Source organism: Hylaeus anthracinus, unplaced genomic scaffold, assembly GCF_026225885.1.
Source record: "Hylaeus anthracinus isolate JK02 unplaced genomic scaffold, UHH_iyHylAnth1.0_haploid 11985, whole genome shotgun sequence".
Lineage (NCBI taxonomy): Eukaryota > Metazoa > Arthropoda > Insecta > Hymenoptera > Colletidae > Hylaeus > Hylaeus anthracinus.
In genome coordinates, this window is record NW_026534333.1 from 9,284,687 (window position 1) to 9,305,336 (window position 20,650).

General features: G+C 37.7%; 1 protein-coding gene across 1 annotated transcript in view; it reads left to right on the forward strand.

Annotated features, from left to right (window-relative positions):
* LOC128887170 (extracellular serine/threonine protein CG31145) overlaps nt 1–19,792 on the forward strand; it is an 82,239-nt gene extending 62,447 nt beyond the window's left edge. The window contains exons 4-7 of the mRNA XM_054142764.1: nt 9,892–9,984; nt 10,307–10,611; nt 12,847–13,120; nt 17,682–19,792. Coding sequence (XP_053998739.1) covers nt 9,892–9,984; nt 10,307–10,611; nt 12,847–13,120; nt 17,682–17,883 — 874 coding nt within the window. The 3' untranslated portion in view covers nt 17,884–19,792. The remainder of the gene's footprint in view (nt 1–9,891; nt 9,985–10,306; nt 10,612–12,846; nt 13,121–17,681) is intronic.
* Nucleotides 19,793–20,650: the final 858 nt, after the last annotated feature.

Below are 20,650 nucleotides of genomic sequence, written 5' to 3' on the forward strand. Positions count from 1 at the left end.
TTTTTTATACAAATAACTTTCTTTAAATGTTTCCTATTATAAGAGAAGATTACCTTCATTAAACATATTATAACATGTAATATTTCTCACAAGCGAAACGAAATATACCAATTCCATACCACGTTTTATTAGAAATACTATAATTTAAAGAAATGTTCCTTTGCGTCACGTGTGTCATATAGACAATCAAAGATCCTCTAATAAAAAATAGAAAACATTCGTCGAAGCTCCTTCGGATAGCGAAAGGTACAAATACAAGAAGAAAAAAAAGTGTTCCCTGGAAACAAATTCTAAGCGTTGTTACGACTGAAAGATGGATTTTTAAATATCGCCGGAAACGCAAATTGACCGGAGGATTGAAACGAGTTTCGCCCAGAACGAATTTGAATATTGCAGTACTTTTGAAATTGCGTGGGCGTATTCTCTTATAACATCTCGAAGCTGTTTCACCCAACGACCCGGCACGTCCCAGGGTAAAAACAAGTGACGCATCCAAAACGATCACCACCCTCGGCGCTCGTTCCCGTCGGTTCTTCGCGAAAGCGTTTCTAGGTCTCAGACAATGGTAGGATGTGACGTATCGCGTTTTCTGGAGGGAGAAAGAGAGAGTGGACAATGATAATTGAGTAGAAGAGGCAAGGACAGTTCGAGTGGCTCTCTCACGGCACGAGGCACTTGGGCCTCCACTTATGTAATTGTGCTCGTAATCCCATCCACGTAACTTCGTCAGCCCCGGTAAAACCGCAGATCTAGCTGCGTGACGGAACAAGCACGGGGGTGAAAAACACGGATAGACGGTGCGATAATTTCGTAATTTCGCTGCTCGGCTAATAGTTTTTCCGATTTTCCACGTTTCTTGTCCCTTTGGGGCGTAATTTACCGCGACTTTTCGCGAGCTTTTGCGAGTTTCTTCGGTACTCGTACTTTGGATTCCTTGGATCTTATTCTCGGTTTGAGAACAGAGATTCAAGGCGGTATGCTTGACCGGTTTCGAGACAATTTTAATTTTTCGCAGTCCAAATACCTAACGTAAACATTGAAAATTTTGTATGTTTGTCTATACATGTATTTACGAGATTCTGTTAATTTTTATTTGTTGAATGAACGTATGAAATATTTCTTTTTTAAAAATGACAGTTCAACTCGAATGATAAAGCAAATGTAATATAAAAATAAAAATAAGAATATAAAAATAAAATACACAAATATATTATGTATCTTGTACTGGAAATATAGTTTACAATTTACTGAAATATTTGGCATTTGCTTTACATACTTCACGCGACTATGAACATCACACCGTTTGTGCTAAATCGTAGTATCTAAGTACGCAGAATTCTGAATCTAATCCTGAGGACTTAATGTCACCCACACTCGTGCTCCCTTTTCATCCATGATTGTACGTCAACATCACCAATATCGGCAATATCCCTAACGTTCAGGTGCAGAAACGATCGACTGGACACCGAATGGATCGCACGTGGCGTCTAAAGAACGAGCCCGAAAGACGGGAATAAAGTAGAGACAACGTAACATCCCGAAGCGGAGAGAAAATTCGAGACAAGCGAGGGTCGCCCAGGACGCTTATTGCGTTTCTTTTTATACCTCCTGCACCTCTAGCCCTCTCGAATCCCTCTGGTGCACACATTTGGCCCTTTAAACTTCCGGTTGGCCGAAGATTCCGCGATAAGTGGCCGAGGGCGGCTTAAACTCCGGTAATAAGTTCGGCAATAAGTTCCATGGAAAGTTTCCAGCCTCGGCCACCGCCACCCCCTTGCCCTGCCAGACGGAGAAAGAGTATTCCGAGCGAAATTGCGAGCGTCCCGACGCCACCAATCCCGCAATAAGCTCTCGTTACACGTTAAGGAGGACACCTCTCTTACTCCTCTCGAAACGAAACGAGTCACGGCCTTCTCTCGCCCATCGGGGGGGTCAAACTCACCCCTCCGCTCGCTAAGATTCATTGAATGGACAATTTCTCGGGTCGCTCCCACCCGGGAAATTATTTCTTCCTGATGCTTTTTATTGGACACCAGCGTGAAGGCTCTTTGATTGCGGACTGGGCTCCGCAGGGTGTCTCCGTGAACGGTCTTTTTCGTTTACGTTCATTTTCGGTCATTCGGCGAGCCATTCTTTTATTTTCCTTTTGGGCAAAGGGAGAACTGATGCGCAGTAATTTAAGCCTTATCGGCTTTACGTCACCGCACGAGAACCATAGGCCGCCGTTTCGTTTGAAAACGAGGCGGGTAGCGATTTCTATCTCGAGACGACGACGGAGATGAGCAAAATTCTCGTCTAGATTGAACATTTCGGGTAACGGATGAGAGGTAAACAACTTTTCTTCCGTTGTTTCTTCGATAAAATTAAAAATCGCACAAAAAGTTGTCAAATTGTATTGCAGGTACAAAAATTATATAACCTGTTTTTTTTTTTTTAATCAAAACTGCATTTTTGTACAATAACATAAATAAAAGAGTTGTTTAATTATTTAACATAATTAAATCAACTTTTAACTGTCAGATAGATATATCACGAGTTTCTATGAATTTTCTAATATATTATGAATTCTTAATTTAAGTTCATCTTTATTTTCATCTTCGCTATTGTTCCTCTAACGTCCCATTTTGCTTATTGAATTTTATTAATAGATTCTCGACAATCTTCAGGAATAATTCATTTATTCAAAAACTAGAGAAGAGCTGCCGGTAGAATATGAGTATGTAAATTTAACGAAAATCAAATGTTCTCTATTTATGTTTAAAATTACTGTTATCGAATAACGTACATTTATTTATGTAGATTAATTCCGTCACGTTCGACTCTTTCCAAACAAAAATTATATTATCATTCGCGATAAGAAGACTCCGTTTTCGTGAATTCTCTGTAATGAACTGTTAAAAAAGCAAAATTTTCCTCGACGGCGTGCTTCCCCACGGGTTCAGAAGTTCGCGTTATTAAATTTTCCGCGGGAGTTCCGCGTTTGAATTCCGTCTACTCGATTATTAAAAACAACTTCCTTCTTCCCCGCATTTTTCCAGAATGGCATTTCTCCAGCCAAGAAATTTCGATAATCTCCTTCGTTTCGTTCTAGGGAAGTTTCTCAAATGCTATCCGCCCGAGCCAAGCGAAAATAAACGCGAACGATTCTCGCTTATTACAAAATTCACTGGAACGCGTGCAATACGTTCCGCGCATTTTCTAAATGAATTTTCCGCGACGGGCGCGGAAACGCTTTCAATAATTTGCGCATTGAATACGTCGAATACTCGGGGTTAATACGTTTTAATTCGATCCGTTAAAGGGAATTTGTTCGGCGTAAGGTGTACATTTCTGTTTTTCATCTCGCCACTCGTGGCCCGATCGAGCAGCAATAATTACCATCGACCTACATCGTTAGCCGACCCGTAATTGGCGTTAGGTCGTTCACGGTGTCGCGAATTCCAGAGGAACTGGTTTCGCAGACCCCTCGAACGAACCGTTTAAGATCGCCCGTGCATAAAAATTGTCCGCGAGTGGCTCTAAATTATACCTCAAAATAAATAAAGGTAAATGGTAAACTACAAACCGTCGCGATATATCCAGCTCATTACAGAAAAACGCAGTCGTCGATCACCCAAGTACTCGAACGCCGATATATTCTGAATTGTATGCTGCATATTTTAAATGAACGTACAATCAACAAAAATAACGTATTAGGTTATGCTTTTTTCTAGTTTCTAGACTCGAAAAATGCAAAAAGGGGACCTTTAAAATGAGAACCATGCTTGAAAGATCCTTATAAAAAAAAAAAAATAGGCTCGAGTTTGGCGAGGAAACATACCAGCTGGATAACCAAGTGTAAAAATGTAATGTTTCGCGATGAAAGTAAGTTTAATCTAGATGGTCCTGACCGATATTCATTTTATTATCAAGATTCGAGGGAGGAAGAAAAAGTTTCATCGCGCAGACGGCGTGAAAAGGGATCTGTCACGATTTAGAGAACCATAAGCTCAAAAGGCGTCGTGGATATGGGAGTTATAAGAGGTCGATAGAATGGAACAGATATTTGAGAATATTTAAACCCATGAAAAGTAAAATTTCTGAAATTACTGAAAATAATCACTGGATATTTTAACACGATAACACTACAATATATATATACATTTTCAAAAAGCCTTTAGATGGCTGATATTAATGCGAGTTAAACAAAATTTCCAAATTCAAATTTCGCCTCTTGATCCAGAAGTTTTTAAAACGGTTCAAAGTCCACCGTGCAGCGAACGATACGATGCTTATGATTGCCAAGGCAAATTGCGAATAGGTGTATTCGAATGGAAAATACCGGAGCGGTCTTGTTTCGCGCAATTATTCGCCCCGAATACCAGTTATCTTTTCCAACAGGCTTTCGCGACACGAGGGCGAAACGGGGCCCCGAAAATTCGCGTACGAAGGAGCTTGGTAAACAAAATTATGCCAGCGAAGTCGGAAGGTCAGGAGGCAAGGCCTGGCTGGCTGCCTTGCGACTCCAGTTAACTTTTAATCAGATGCAAATTACGCGCTAATTACCGCTCGACCGTCGTATTCATTAGCAGAGCCTGCTCGGAAAACTTCCCCGTTGGCCAACCGTTCAGTGGTTTTCCAAGTCTCGTTGCTTCGTTTCGGCTTGCGACTTTAAGCGTGACCATATCTCGAATGATTTTCCAGCGGTAGACAACGATTCGCTACCTTGACGATCTTCTTTCTCGTTTATTCCAATTACTTTTTCAAATTCACATCGTGGCGCGTATCGAGCCGACCAGCTAATTTGATTTGGTTGCGATGGGGATTGTACATGTGAATAAAATACTCATTAGTAGACTGCGGTTGTTTATACAGCCGCATACTTTGTATGCAAACATGCGCTCGTATGCAGAATAGATGCATATATGTATGAAAAGTGTACATATTCCTACGCGGAATAGATGCAAATATTCGGAATACAAGCAAAACGTACATACGTGTCCACTGATCATTTTCCGTTGTCCATCGTCCAATTATAACTATCATGATCATTGTTATCATAATTATTATCACATCGTTATCGTAGTCAACATAGTCAGTATCATCAGTATACGGACTGTGCCAAGTATGTCTTGCAGGAGAGAGTTCTGATCCGGAGACTACTGCAGACTAGTTAGAGGACGGCGATCATTGTCTAAACAAATATTGTTAATCATTAATGTAACTATTGTCAGAAATTAATATTTAGTTGATCGAATCAATAGATATTAAAATATTGACAAATTTCTCACGATCACTGAACCATGATTCATATTAATATTTAATCGAAGACAGAATGTACTTCGTTCTACACTGTGTATACTTTTCGTGCATACACGCCTATTTCAGATGCACGAGAGACGTTTACTCTTTGCGTGCATTATCAAGTATAATCAACTCATTACAATTAATATAGAATTACAATGGATTTGATTTGATTATACAATATTTAGTCACCCGACATCTGCTGCACTATTCGTGAGAGTACTAGCTTGTAGATTCGGGTGGTTGTCCAGTCTGAATTTGTAAGATGTACCGAATTATTCAACGAGTTCACGTATGCACATTCCTGATTTGAAGATCATTGTGCAAAATTTTCTTTTTTAACGTACCGTAAAGTTACTGATATTTTTCCAAAAGTTTTAGAAAGAAAAACAGCTTATCTCAAGGACGTGAAAAGCTTCCTTTTACTGAAATAGTAATTATTCATAAGCGATCTAATATTTTCACATTTTATTCCTATCATCTCCGATTTGTTTAATCGTACTTTCTTCAGTTACTTATTTATCTGAAATGTAATAAAAGCATCACGTTATACAAAATCTTCGTGACTCGTGATTCATTGAACTATTCTCGGTAGCAGTCTCGTCCGCCTGGAACCTTTCGAGCATCCGTACATGTGCCAATAAACTGTCGCAGTAAAACAGTGAACTTCTTGACTGACATTTCACAGGAACTCGTGCAAACCTGGCCATACTGTGACGAATAATTTAACGTGTCGACCAGCAAATTATTGTAAAACAGCGAATTTCACATGTCGATGTTTTATTTTAATCTCGAAGGACAATGATCCTTTTTCAGCCCACTACCAATGGTACCAATCGACTAATTTTTATTGTTTCTCAGATTTCTCTGATTTGTCATGAAATCTGATATCATTGAATTTTTTTGCTTTGCCATTGTACTTAATCTTCTATGTTACGAAGGAAAATGCAGTGTGTGTATTCAAATATTAAATTATTTGTGGCCACGAACCATTACTTCGATTCAATTATCATCGTTATCGTTGTATTTGTTACATTTTTACGTTTTCTTTGCATTGAACAGATTGAGCACAATCACCTGTGGAAAATTCATCACATGTTAGCCATGTAAGGTTACTAATTATGTTTGACGTTCAGACTGGCAGTCGACTATTAGCTTTGCTCCTATTAGTTCTGTTTAGCTGTGAAGGTAATTAAACAGGTGTCAACATTGATATAATTGTTAGTCGTCGATGCTGTAACATGTTTCAATACATATAGAATCCTTTGAAGACATTCCTTATTAAAGTTTGATACAAAAACATCAATTTGAAACATGTTCGAATAGCATGAATTAAAACACATGTCAGTGCCATTCTGTCTGTAATTACACAAATTAAACACCTGTTTCGTTCTTTATTAAGATGTTACAGTGTTGTGTATATAATGGGTATTCAAAAAAGTTCGTGGCGTTTTGTCGCTCGATCAAGGCGAGAATGCCACATAAGCTTGTGAACAAGTTTTGATGTCAAAGATGCATCACGCTGTGGTCGACCGATCACAGAACGATCCGATGAAATGATGCGAATGGTTGAGAAACGCCACGAACTTTTTTGAATACCCAATATTTACAGTGTTGTGCATAACGCCACTAAAATATTTAACAGTTTCGAATTTTCAAGATAATATATAAAAATATAAATTATACCAAACAACAGTGTGCTGATCAATGCGTTCCGAAAGATAACATTTTAATATTGATTTAATATTAAGTTTCTTTGTATTTCATAGAGATCTGAAACATCTCAACGATCGCGCTAGTATAATTATTGCATATCCACAAGTTATGTAACCAACCCCCTAGTTTTCAGATTGATCTATAACCAAACAAGTTTGGTATCCAATAAAAATAGAAATAAGGAAACAGGATATGTCATATAAAGATCAACTGGAACCACCTGTATCCCAGTGATATATGTATGTAAATTAACCGATTACGTATTACTTATATTTCACTGTATTATGTTTCGTAGAATTATTTTATATGTGTACTTAGCATATGTATTAACATACATCGTGTCGTGAATAAAATTATGAGTTGTATAGATGATAAAGTAAAATTTATATCAACATTCTTCAGAACGATTTGCTCTAAATTGTATCGTTCGTAAACTTATGGGTTGCATAGCTGATGTGAATTTAGAATTTTGTATCCTAAGCATAGGCTGATGCAGAAGAATCAATTTGAAATGCAAATCTGTCGATGGAATCAGGACACGTCTTATTTCCATCGCTATCTAGGTACTTAAATCGATCGTTATTTTGGCAAATGTAGACACATGTATGTACACTTTCGGTGTACTAGATTTACGGTAGCTGCGTTACAGATCCTTCATGTACGTACCAGGTGGCTCGTAAAATCTACACGAAGATCGTAGATAAATATTTGACCGAGGAAAGAATCTTCTAGGTTGGTGCATTTCGAAATCCCCCGCATTCTACATTTTTCCCACATGTGTTATTGTCCGCTGTTTCTCGTTTGTTCTTCAGGGAGTTACTGCAACAATATTTTCGCCCAGCTAAAAGGATTTCAATATTTACAATATATTGGTTTGGGAAAGAATCGTTCGCAAGCAGCCTCTGATCGTTTTTTCAGTGATTAATTATTCTTTAATTACATGAGTCTCTGAAAACATAAACACAACAAATCATTCTCATAACTATTCATAACTATACTCTTCATAATTATAATATTGTTACATGAAGTTGAAAAACATAAATTTTGTTCAATTTTATTCTGGACAATTTTGAAAAATATTGTTTTAAACAGTTGAAATTGTCCCCATAAAAACATCTACATTAGGCAATCTCAATATGTAAGAAATAGTAGTGTGACTTTGGGGCATTTTTTATGACCCATTATTTTTGACATTTCGTCATAAAATCGAAAATATTTTTCACTGTAATTTTTTACAAGAATTCTGTCAAAACAGGTTCTAAGATAAAACTAATCGAAGCATCTTTAACCATCAAAAACTTAATTTTATCGTTAATATTAAGAAAGTTATACCTGAAAAATCAAGGGGGGGTTTGACTTTGGTCACTTTGGAGAGAAATAACGCATAGGCTAGGAACAGTTTTCTGACCTACTCGCGGATCGACATCCTCGCAGAATTTTAATCAATAATTTGTATTTGTATTTGTTTTCGCGTGAAACTTTTTCCCATTATTTACATTCCCATCGAGTCTCGTTGGAGCACACTCGTTCAACGTCAGTACACCGACGGAATTCAGGCTTCTTCTTGTTCCTTCCCCGTGTTCCGCGAGAAAAGGTGCGCACGTACACGAAGGATTCCCTGGGGATGCCTTTTTTATTTATCGCCGTCGACTTCCACGGAACCGAGGCGGGAGGTTAGACCATTTCTTCTGTCTCTACCTATACTCTTTCTCCATATCGCCGTGTTTTCTCGAGAAATCGTCTCACTTTAGATTCCGACGTCTCGGGGCTCCGTTCGTGATACGACCGTGTCCTTGAACGGGCACAAATATTTTTCGGGAAAGAAAGGAAATAGAGGGAAAACACTTGATTGTGGAGGCTTCCATTCGACTCCATTTCGTATCAGTTTGCGAAACGTGAACGTTCGATCGATTGGTTGTACCTCGGTCGCTTCAGCTTCGAGTAACACAGTTGAAAAATTAGTCCCTTGTTAACGCTTTACAATAATACCTACAACAATATTAACGAAGATTATTAAAAATGTTTGAAGGATGATTTATTTCTATAAAGTACCGTCGATCAAGATTATATGAAATTTGTTCTTGATTGAAATATTATAGTGACGAATATACGTAGATTATATATTTTTTTCTAATTAATGCGTTCTTTTCCTCTCAGGTATTAACAACAATAATAATATTTGCAAGTTGCAATTGAATCGTTCTTTTAAAAGTCGATTGCTACATACATTCCCTCATTTTTACGAATTTCTATTCTTATGGAAAATAATGTATTCGCTCACTGGAGGCATTGCCCTTTCGTCGCGAAGAAGTATCGAGTAAGTGGAAACTACTTTCCGTTTCCACTTTCTTTCGTCGATTTTCTACCGCACTTTCCACGCGAAGTTTCTTAGTCGCGCATTCTCGTTGGTAAACCTCGCTGATGTCCTTGAACGGACAGATATTTATCAGAAAACGCGACTGCTACTCGTGGTTTTGAAAACCCACGTTTGAAAAAAACGATAATCTAAAAATTACATTCGAAAACAATTTCGATTACAGCTAGGGTATTTCGAGATCGCTAAACACGTGCTGTAAATACAATCAAACATAGTCATAACACCTGAAGGATTCTCTGAAATTGTTTGCCGTCCTATTTACGAGCAATCTTCTCAATGATTTAAAAGCATCGAGATTTTGGTTACAGAGACGTTATGTAGCTACTTCTGCAATTCATTCTAGTAGTTGAAAGTAAGATTACATACAAGGTTCATACAAAGTTAATATTCGTTGCGACAAACAAAGATATTTACGTGTTGCGAATGAAATCGATGTTCCACGATCTGTTGCACTGTGTACGTGTGACGCAATCCAACTATTTCGCAACTAAGTAAAATGTTTGTGTTTGTAACAGGTTTCCGCGGGAACAGCAAACTCTGCCGAATCATTTCTATTTCACCGACTTCGAGAGACATACCGCCGAAATCGCAGCCTTCCATTTAGACAGGTAACAAAATTTCTTTATACGATAACATTAGAAATTAAACGTTTATTTTAGTGAGCGCTTTAGTAGGTTTTCATTCGTCAGTTTTTGACAAATTTAAATGAATAGCTACCTCGTTCGCAACCTCAAGGGTAGTTTTCACCTCTTGAACATGATTATCAGGTGCTATACAAAAATACGTATTTCTACTATTTCTCAATTCTCTATCTGTGTATCAAATTTCATAAAAGTCAGCGTTTAGTTTAGGAAGATTTAACAGTTTTTTTTTTTCAAAGCCAACCTGGATAAACGAAGGTAACAATTTTCTCGATAAATTTATTTGCAGATTATTGGGATTCCGTAGAGCGATGCCAGTCACTGGGAGAACGTTGAACCTGACGACAGAGATTTATCAGATCGCCGATGGTGAGCTTCTGAAGACGTTCTTCGTCAGTCCCGCTGGTAATATCTGCTTCCATGGCAAGTGCAGTTATTACTGCGATACGGCGCACGCGATTTGCGGAAATCCGGACACCCTCGAAGGGAGTTTCGCAGCATTTTTGCCGGATAAATCGTTGGTCACGCGGAAAGCTTGGAGACACCCCTGGAGACGAAGTTACCACAAACGGAAAAAGGCGCAGTGGGAGCACGGTAAGAGTTTCACCTACATAGAAATCAATGCACTAGAAACTTAACTAGCAACAGTGATTATTCGAACATGAACAATTGCAACTCTTAGTTATTGCAATCTTGGCTATTTCTTCCAATCATAATTATAGAAATCTCGATTATTCCAACCACAGCTATTAAAACCTGGAATATTATAACCTTGATAATTACAAATACGCTTATTGTCTCTTTAATTATTGCAAGAGTGATTATTGGAACTTTGATGATTGCAACCACCTCTATTCCAACCTCTTCTATCATTGCAACCACCTCTGTTCCAACCTCTTCTATCATTGCAACCACCTCTATTGCAACCTCTTCTATCATTGCAACCCCTAAAATTCGTAAAACAATTTTACAAGGATTCAATCTTCCGAAAAACTCTATAATCAATTTACTCCATGCGATACATAACAAATTCAATCAATGTAAATCAATATGAACAGCTTAATTTTGAACGAATCGAACAAATCACAATAAGTTTACGTGCATCTCGTGAACAGAAACTTCCTTTCTCTCTTTTCTAACAAATCTGAAAACCACGCCAAATACCATTGCGAAATTTTGAATGCGAATGCGAATATGTCGATAAAGGAAATTGTGTCCCTGATAATACATTTCACTTCGCGTCGACGTTGCGGCGATCGATCCTCGCGAGATATCAGACTTCAAAGCGCGCATTTAAAATGCGCTGGGACGGTGAATAGGCGACCAAAATTCTTGGGAAATGCGGTGACCTAGTTCTTTTTTTACTAGGAAATGCGTACGTTTGCGAGATTAGTAGTGGCGAAAACCGACCGACTCAGCGTCTGTCACTGGTCAGCGCACACGTGGCGGGCTCGGGATAGGTCAGTTACAGCCTTAAAACGCGAGCAAAGGAGATTCGGCTGTGCGAGCAAGACACGGGAGACGTGGGGATAGCGGAATATTAAAAATCATGCTGTGCTTTGGGAGACGGTATCTCGCGAACGGGGATTCTTACGAGCGTGAAACGAAAAGCATTTTATAAAAGAGACTTTTACGGCTCCCGATACTGTTAGACGCCGAGTAAAAGTGTGAATAACTTTGAAACAGAAGCGCTGGAAAGTTGTAGGAACTTCCATATCTGTTACCCGTGCACTTATGTAAATGCATCTTTGCAATCAAATTCTTTACGATTAGATGATGTTTATGCAAATTCGTGTTTTCACAGAAACGGAATTAAAATTTAAATGAAATTGTGTCTTATCTTGTGAGCAGTGTAACGTGCATATTATTGTTGATATTTTGTATATACTTTTGCATTGGTGCACATTCTCATAGATTTTCTTATATTTTCTTGCAGTCTCTTTGTAGTAATGGTGTTAATCAGTTTTGATTTTCTTGACTATTACATTGCGAATTTTATGCTCTTATGTTGTATGGAAATATGAAAATTATGTGGTGAAAGTATACAGAAGATATGGACTTATGGATAATTAAATATGAATGTTATATTATTGTTTTACGGAATTGTTGCATGAAATTTTATTTAGTTTAGAAATTATATACCGGGAAAATTATGAAGTAAAATCTAGAATTATAATGCAATTAATTGTTAATAATAGACCTCAAATTTTGATTATAAAATGGCAATGATAGGATAGAGTAAAATTAGTCTATGGTTCCAATATTCATGCGGTTTTCTGAATAATTAATAATTGGATTTGTCGAATTTCGGTATCAATTAAATTAATTGATTGCTTTCGTATATATGCATGTCAATGTGTAAATATATAATTATTCGATGGAATATGCAGAGCATATTTATTAAATATACATGACATCAATTTAATACATTTGTATCTATCATAAAGTGATAGATATAAATTGATGTTTCATAATTAATGTGCTCTCAATTTTCAATCGGATAATATCTGTACACATCGAATACTTATCAAATTTTATGTTTCTCCGTATTTCATTCGTAACTGTGTCGTGCAATCCATTGGGTATCAGGATTTTATATAATAAGAACAATAAAATATAAATACCTTTCCTTATTTTGTATCAAACAACCAGATGATTGAATTTTAGATTCGACCTAAAATGTCTGAAAAATCTATGAAACCATTTTACTATCTTCAACTAAATGGAAATATTGCGTTGCGATTTTCCAAGCAATTCAATAAAACAAATACATTTGCTCGCTATGATCCAGGCAGAAATTTCTAATATTACGTATTCTAATGATTTCAGATTCCGATTACTGTTCTCTGGTGAAAGAAATACCTCCGTATGACGAGGGACGAAGGTTGCTGGATTTGATGGATATGGCTGTCTTAGACTTTCTCATGGGAAACATGGACAGACACCATTACGAGACATTCAAGATATTCGGCAACAACACGTTCCCCTTGCATTTGGACCACGGCAGAGGCTTTGGAAGACCTTTCCACGATGAGATCTCCATTCTAGCCCCCATCCTGCAATGCTGCATGATCAGACAGACCACCCTAAACACTCTTTTGAAGTAAGTATTTACGAAAGTTTCAGGAACCCTTTATTGACTCTTTGACCGCGGGATGATTTTTCCTCGAAATTCTAAGGGACGAAGAGGTGTGAATTTAAAAAAAAGATCAGCTTATAGAGAATGACAAAACAAAACTTCTTTACATTCACAGTTTATTCATACGACGTTTAGTTTCTGAGATGAAAATTCAAAACTTAGAAGACCTTTCTTCTGAAATTTAATTTTTGCAATGAACTTCGTTTGCCGACACGAAGACAACTGACTCACTGCCGCAGTTCCTTCATTTAAAGCTTGAAGTAGCTATAAACTTAAAATCGAAAGTTCTCCATTACATAAATTTCATCTTACAAATCCCGTAAAATTTGCCCCGTTTTTCAATAAGTCACGTTAGTTGCTTGCCTCGACGCCGATTTCTTTTCGATTTCCAATAGTTCCCCGTCCACGCAAGAATCAAATTCCCGCGCCTCCAATTGAATTTTGATCCGAACGGTCCGGTATTCCAGCTCAGTGGGAAAGATCGTCGATCTTCCGCGCACCCCTAATTCCGTCAGGGTCGTATCGAAGCCGTCGCGAGGGATCGATCGCGGGAAAATTTACAATTCAGAGCGGACCGGGCTCTCTCTCTCTCTCTCTCTCTCCCTCTCTTTCGCCGCGGATTTCGAAAAAGGGAAACGCCGGGAAAACTTTACGAGCCGAACAAGGGTGGGAGGGTTGTTCGGATAAGGTGGATTTCGGAGTGAAACGTTTTACCAGAATTGGCCGCCAGTACCGTCGCTCGTGAATCTCCGCTTTGATGTGGATTCACGGGGACGGGCTTTTTACGGGCGCGATAAATTCGACGAGAAGCGGATTTCGTCGACACGCGTAGCCCCGCGCCACGTGGACGCGCACGTACGTGTGCGGTGACCGATGCACGATTCCGCCAGCCGATTATCGATTCGCCTGGAACACCGATGCTTAAGCTGCCGTTACGAGCTGCTAACTCGAACGACCGATATCTTCTTTGACCGAGTATTTCTTCGCTGGTGTGCGACACCACCAGCTATTGTACCGATAAAAATGGAAACGTAGATTGAATTCCTCGGGACACGGTCACGCTGGAATTCCAGTCGAAGATAGCAGAATTCTTTAACCCTTGTCGGTCGTGTCGAGAGATTTATCGATCGTTAGGTGGTAGGCTGGGGCAATGTTAAAGGGTGGGCTAGTGAAGTATGCGATTTTTGATCTCTCGAGGGGCTGTAATTGAATACGCGCAAATCAAAGCAATTTTGATTTGGAAATTGATTCTAACATACAAATCTACCGTCTCACTTCAATATGGTATACTTTTTCATTGTGAAAGATATCGTGGCTGGAAATAACGACAACCTTTATACCAAAGCAAATATACGCGAATGTATACATATATGTCTCAAGAGATTAAACAACGGTAACAAAACAGTAAACAGTTGTAAGGTTTCGTATTTTATTTTATTACTACAGAATTTTTTAAAGACACAGGTTTTTCGTTGTTCACGTCTTTCATTGAACTGAAAGAGCTGAATGTAATATAGAAACTGGTTATGGTTAAAATTCAGAAAAACCGACAAATTCTTATAATTTCAACATCACTAGTTTATAACTTTATACCGGTTAGACTTACAAGATTTTCACAAGAGACGTTTTTTGGAGAGCATTCGATTTCCTATAAGAATATACCATCTCATGATATTTCAGTTATTTCGTTCTCGAAATATATAAATCAAAATGCAAAACGCTTTTTTCCTATATATTTTAATAACAGTTAAGAATTGAGATAGCGTGCTGAAATTTTGAAGGAATATTTTTTTAGTTATTTCGAAGCATTTAAGGCTTAGGAAGCATAAAAATTCCAAAGTCACCCTTCGACGAAACATCCCGATATACATCGACAATTCAACAACCATCTAAATCGATTTTCTCGATAACGAATCCACGGAGTAGAACAATATTATACCTAACGTTTGTCTTAATCTCTCGCGTAGAATTACATCCAGTCCGTATGTTCTACAATTTCCGATCCACCCTGTACAGGTTCCAGACAATTTAACGACAAGAATACACCCGAATGTGGAAAATCGATAGCTCGCCGACCGTTCTTCGCGAAGAATTTAACAATTGTGTTTGATCGTCGATCGTCCTGGTTATAGTTAGAGAGAGGAACGAGTCCCAAGTAACTTCTCAAATGAAATCATGCTGCTCGTTGAAGGCGCATTAAAGAAGCCCACACGCTGTCCATTAAACCCGATATTATAGGATAATTGCATCCTGTGGGTACTTCGTCGCGGTTACTTCGTCGTGTCAGTCACGGTTGCTTTTTTCATTATGACTTCGTTTTCATTCAATTCCCATTGAGCAAGCCCCCGACGCGCGTTAGTACGAATCGTTATGTGGCACGATGCTGCGAATGGGTTATTAGATAATTAAGTTTGGAATTTCATATGTTTCCTGATTATTCGGAACAACGACGCGTCGATATACATATTCAACGTATTCATAATCTCGATTCACGGTGGAGATACAGTTTTGTCGCGTCGAGTATCTACAAATGATGTTACGCGTTTCACGGATTACAAAAATAATTCGGTGGATTACTTCAAGTTAAAATTATAGATATTATTTCGAAAGGCACTGGTGGTCGATTGACACGAAATTTGGAGGATGTTACGAAGAGTATGGAAAGACACCAAATATAGAATTTTAACTTCGGAAATTCACCCGTTTAAAAGATACAGATTTACTCGTTTAAAAAAAGAACGAAAAGCTCTTTCATATATAATTATTAGCTACCTTAATTTATCGATCGTTTAATTTTTTTTTCGTTTTAGTAAAATCATGGAAAAGTCGAGATTCGAGTACTTTTACGTCACTACTGGAAAAAAGAGTTCAAAGCTACCGAAGGATAAAAAGAAAATATTATATTCAATCCTCAAGGCTTCAAAAAAGATGAAGAAATGTTTGTCTTTCGTCAAATTTATTCAATAATGTCCTTCAAACTTTCTTCAATACATTTTTATGTACTTTGAGATCTAAGACGAATATTAAAGAATGTTGTATTATGATGTCCTCCTTAATGATACGAAATGTCACGTCAATTGGGGTCTAAAGTTTCTAATGAAGGCAGGACGGTGCTCTTCCTACTATACATAATAAAATAGAGATTGATTCCAGTCCTCCAGAGTTATATTTCGGTCGTTAAAGTTGAGTGAACCACCGTGTGTAGTATAAATGGCATCCACTATCCGTCTGCTTAAGTCGATACTTTATTCATTGCCTCTTCCGCGAGGAAGACCTAGATTCTCCATCATCGTAGCACCGTCTCGAAATCTCGGTTGACGTTCGAACACATCCGGAAACTCTTTAACCCGGTGCGAAAATAATTTTCGTACGGGCCGTAACAGAAACGAAGATACGTATCTTTCGAAGAGGCGAGAACTTGTAATTACGAGTATTTGCATTTTTATTGAAAAATTCCTTTCGCGGCGCGCTCTCGTGCTCGCTGATCAATTTGCCCGGACAGGGAGGAAGGGTCACGTTTTTTCATCTTTTCAGTCCCCGACGACTTCTGCGTCGTTCGCGGATTTGCATGTTTATTAAAAACGATCGACTTACTTTGATTCTGTGAATATTGAAAGCGGACGGTTTCGGGGTGGAGAAGTTTTTGGGTGCGGGAAGGGGAAGAGCGGTGACGAACCCCTTCGAATTGAAAAAGGATTTGAACGACGATCGATATATAAATTGTCGACGAATTCACTCGCCACTGAATAGGAACCGTGGCGAATTCGGTCCAAGTTGTAGCAGTTTCACTGTTCGGCCAACAATCACTTTCGCTGAAGAAAGAAGAATTGCTACCATCGCGTTTTCGATCCTTTACTTGTTTCATTGTCGTGAGCCATTGTCTGAAGAATACAGGAATGGGGTAAAGAAAGTCATTCTTGTACGTTTCGTCGAAGACAAATGTTAGTGTCCGAGTTTCCAGAGCAACAGAAATCTGTATTTGTCACGTTTGAGCGAATGTATATTTATTGAATTGCAACGTTACTCGTTTTGTTCGGTACTTCTTAAAAAGTAGAATGTTTCTAAATTGATGCAAGATTTTTCCGATGATAGTTTCAATCTTGAATTTATGAGGGAATTAAAACATGTTTCGAGAACATGTATACTTGATTTCCAAATTAATATCCGTGTATCAAATCTATGTATTTTATTACTTGTATATTCAACTTAAACTTCATACAAAAATGTTTTCTAAAAGTCCATTTGTGTCTCAATTACTTGTATTACTTGTATGATATATTTTTTAATCCAAGTCATTGTTTGTCAATTTCAGTACAACGACGATGTTAAAATTTGTATTTTTCATTAATACGAAGTACTTATATTGATATTAGAATGGTATTAAAATGTCTCCTTGAAATGTATTATACTTTTGTATTAATTAATATATTTACGAAAATAACGTCATACAGAAATAATTACCTTTCTCGATCACGAATATTAAAGAAAAATTTTTGACGCGATCGTCCGTGTTAATTCTTTTCAGATTCCACAATGGACCAGTGTCTTTGAGTGCGGCAATGCGAAAAAGCATGGCGAGGGATCCTGTGGCGCCAGTTTTATGGGAGCCCCACTTCATAGCACTCGACAGAAGAGTTCGCGTGATACTCCAAGCTATCAGGGACTGCATAAATCGCGAGGACTCGAGTCAAGTCCTTCACGACAGGGCCGAGGACGTTGCATCCTAACCCTTTCACGGATTCGCAGTGAAACAGACGTTGAAATCGTCGATAAAAGGAAAACAGAAGTTGGAATTCATCGCGAGCGCGATGTCTGTGCCTCGTTGTAAAAAGAATCTGTAAAAAGACGTGTATAAAGGCTGCATGGTGAACGTTTGGACGATTCTGCGTGAGTTGGTATGAATTTCTCGTATCTTGTGGTACCAGGGAATATTGGGTTGTAATCTAACTTCGATTGGTTCATTCCTTGATGTTTCGTAGAAAGAATTTAAGTCAGAGTTACATATTCGAGAGAGAACATTTTTCTTTTTTTAATTTATTGACTGTCACAACTATTTTATCTTAGAATTTTTTTTTATCACATAATGTTTACGTTATTGCTTCACGTGTTTTACGTTCTCATACTTGAGTACTATTACAAAGCTGTATCGAAATTTTGAATACTTATTACTTGACTATTCTAGTTTATATTTCTTCAACAAATCCTTCAATTTATCTATCGAAGTAGAAATAAGTCGATGAATTTTTTTATTTGCCAAGTCCTCGGTAAAATTTGTTATACTATTATAGGTTCTGTAGCCTCGCGGCTATATTTTTAAATCAGGAACTTTATATTTAGGACCTTTCTATCAAATATCAGAGAATTACCGTTTATCTATGAAGACTGGCGAGTTAATCATCGAGCTTCAGTACGACCTGGAAAACTACTAATTATTATTATTGCTGTTATTATTGTATTGTTATATCACTATAATTATTATTCTTATTCCAGTTTCTTTCCATTTCATTCTGTCTGTCTCAATGAAACTTGTACAAAAAAAAATCTGTACATAGTGTATGTATCGTATGGCAGGAAAAGTTTTGAAATCAAAAGCACCCGCTACGCTCCGCTTTCCGTGTACATAAAGAAGAGACTAAAGAAGTATATGTATAAATGATACGCGAAAATCGAAACCAAACGCCGGAATATTTTCGAATTCGATCGATTCGAGGGAGCGTCTCGTGGCTGAAGGTTTCCTCGTTGAAAAGTCGAAGCAGTCTCTATCAAAGTGTCTTATTTTGCCCTCCATCCTTCGACTGGAGTCGATAGATCGTTTTTCGACGATGAAACCCGCCGGAAGACCGCGATTTAACACGGAATTTATCCTTTTCTTTGCGAGACGAGAGATTTTCTACCAAGGGAAAATCGACGATTGATACACTCCGAAATAACTGACATTCTGCAGAAACAAAATACACGTGAACCTACTAACATTTCTATTGTTCGTTGGTGTTAAAAAAGAATTCTAGAAGTGTGGGTATCCCTTCCAAGAATATCTTATATTTCCATATTTTTCTTTATATCGCTAAAACTATAAAAAATATTTAAAAAATATTTTCAAAACGCATCAAAACGAAGTTTTTAAAAAATCTTTTATTACAGTGTTATAGAGCGTTATGTATTTTGTATACTTTTTGTGTCATCAAAAATATTAACAAAAATATGAAAACTCAAGGACAGATGGAGAAATGCGTCGAAACAAAATTCTAGTGACACCAAAAATATGAAAAATCAAAATTCCCTGTCCCTTCACCCTCAGTAACTTACTCTTCATTTCCTACGAAAAATAACGATGTGAATAGGTTCGCATGTATTATATTTCTACAAAATTTCAGATTTTCTGAGAATCTGGCGCGAGACTTTTTTTTACGGAAATTCAGTTCTCATAGAGAAAAGGACAGTTCTTTGGTCCTATGCGAGATCGAGCTTATGTTCTGCCTGAATGGAGATACGATATGCGTGCGAGGTATCTTTTGTAAAGTGTGCTTTTCATACGCATGTACTTCTGTGACTGTTTCCAAAGTGCATCTGTACTCGTAAGTGTTTTTTTTTTTTTGAGGGTAATGAAAAAAAAAGAAGAGAACTATGTTGGAGAAACCTTGGTGTACTTTCATCGCAATTTCCAACCCCCCAATTACATTCAAGTTCCTTTTTCTCCTATTATTTGTCCGTCTACTTGTCTTTGTAATACATAATAATATGTTTATAATACGTAATAATAATACAAAAGAAGAAGAAGAAGAAGAATTTTACAAATGAACAGTATTCGTACAACGTTCATTGATTTCACGCTTTCATCGGGAATGCTTTAACAGCTTTTTATGCCTCAATTAGCAACTAGAGAAATTATTTAATTGCAGAGTAAATCGTGCCACGGGAACACGAGAAGAAAGAAAAGCAAAATAGGCCAGAGAAAAAGCCAATTTCACTGTAGCTTCATTAAGCGAATCTGAAAGATTCAGAGAGCCTTTTAATTACGTCGTGTACCAAGATTTAAGAGTTTTTCGCGGCTGGTTTCATTATTAAGCTCGTTCTCGGAACGTTATGCTTCCTGTGTAGCGATTCGATATCTCTCGCGTTGAATTTCACTATGTTTCGAGAAATTTCACCCACGATTGCATTCCCCTTCTCGAGAAGCAACAACATATTTGCGTCTCTTCGAACTCGATAACTCTCTCTAACTTCTGAAAGATTACGATGCAGAGAACAATGACCTCGTCGAAAGAAAGAGCTCGAAAGAGCTTTAAACGAAAAGCGTTCTTCTCTTCGGTAACGAAGTTCTCTTTCGTTTTCAGATTCTGGTTAAAGCGATTCGTAAAACAATTACTGCACTTTCAAGGAAACAATTAAACGTTTATAAAATTCCATCAAAATGGATATCACTTTCACATTTCTATGGCAATTGACAGAGACAAAACTTGATAATCATAACTGGTGAAAATAATCATTTTGGAA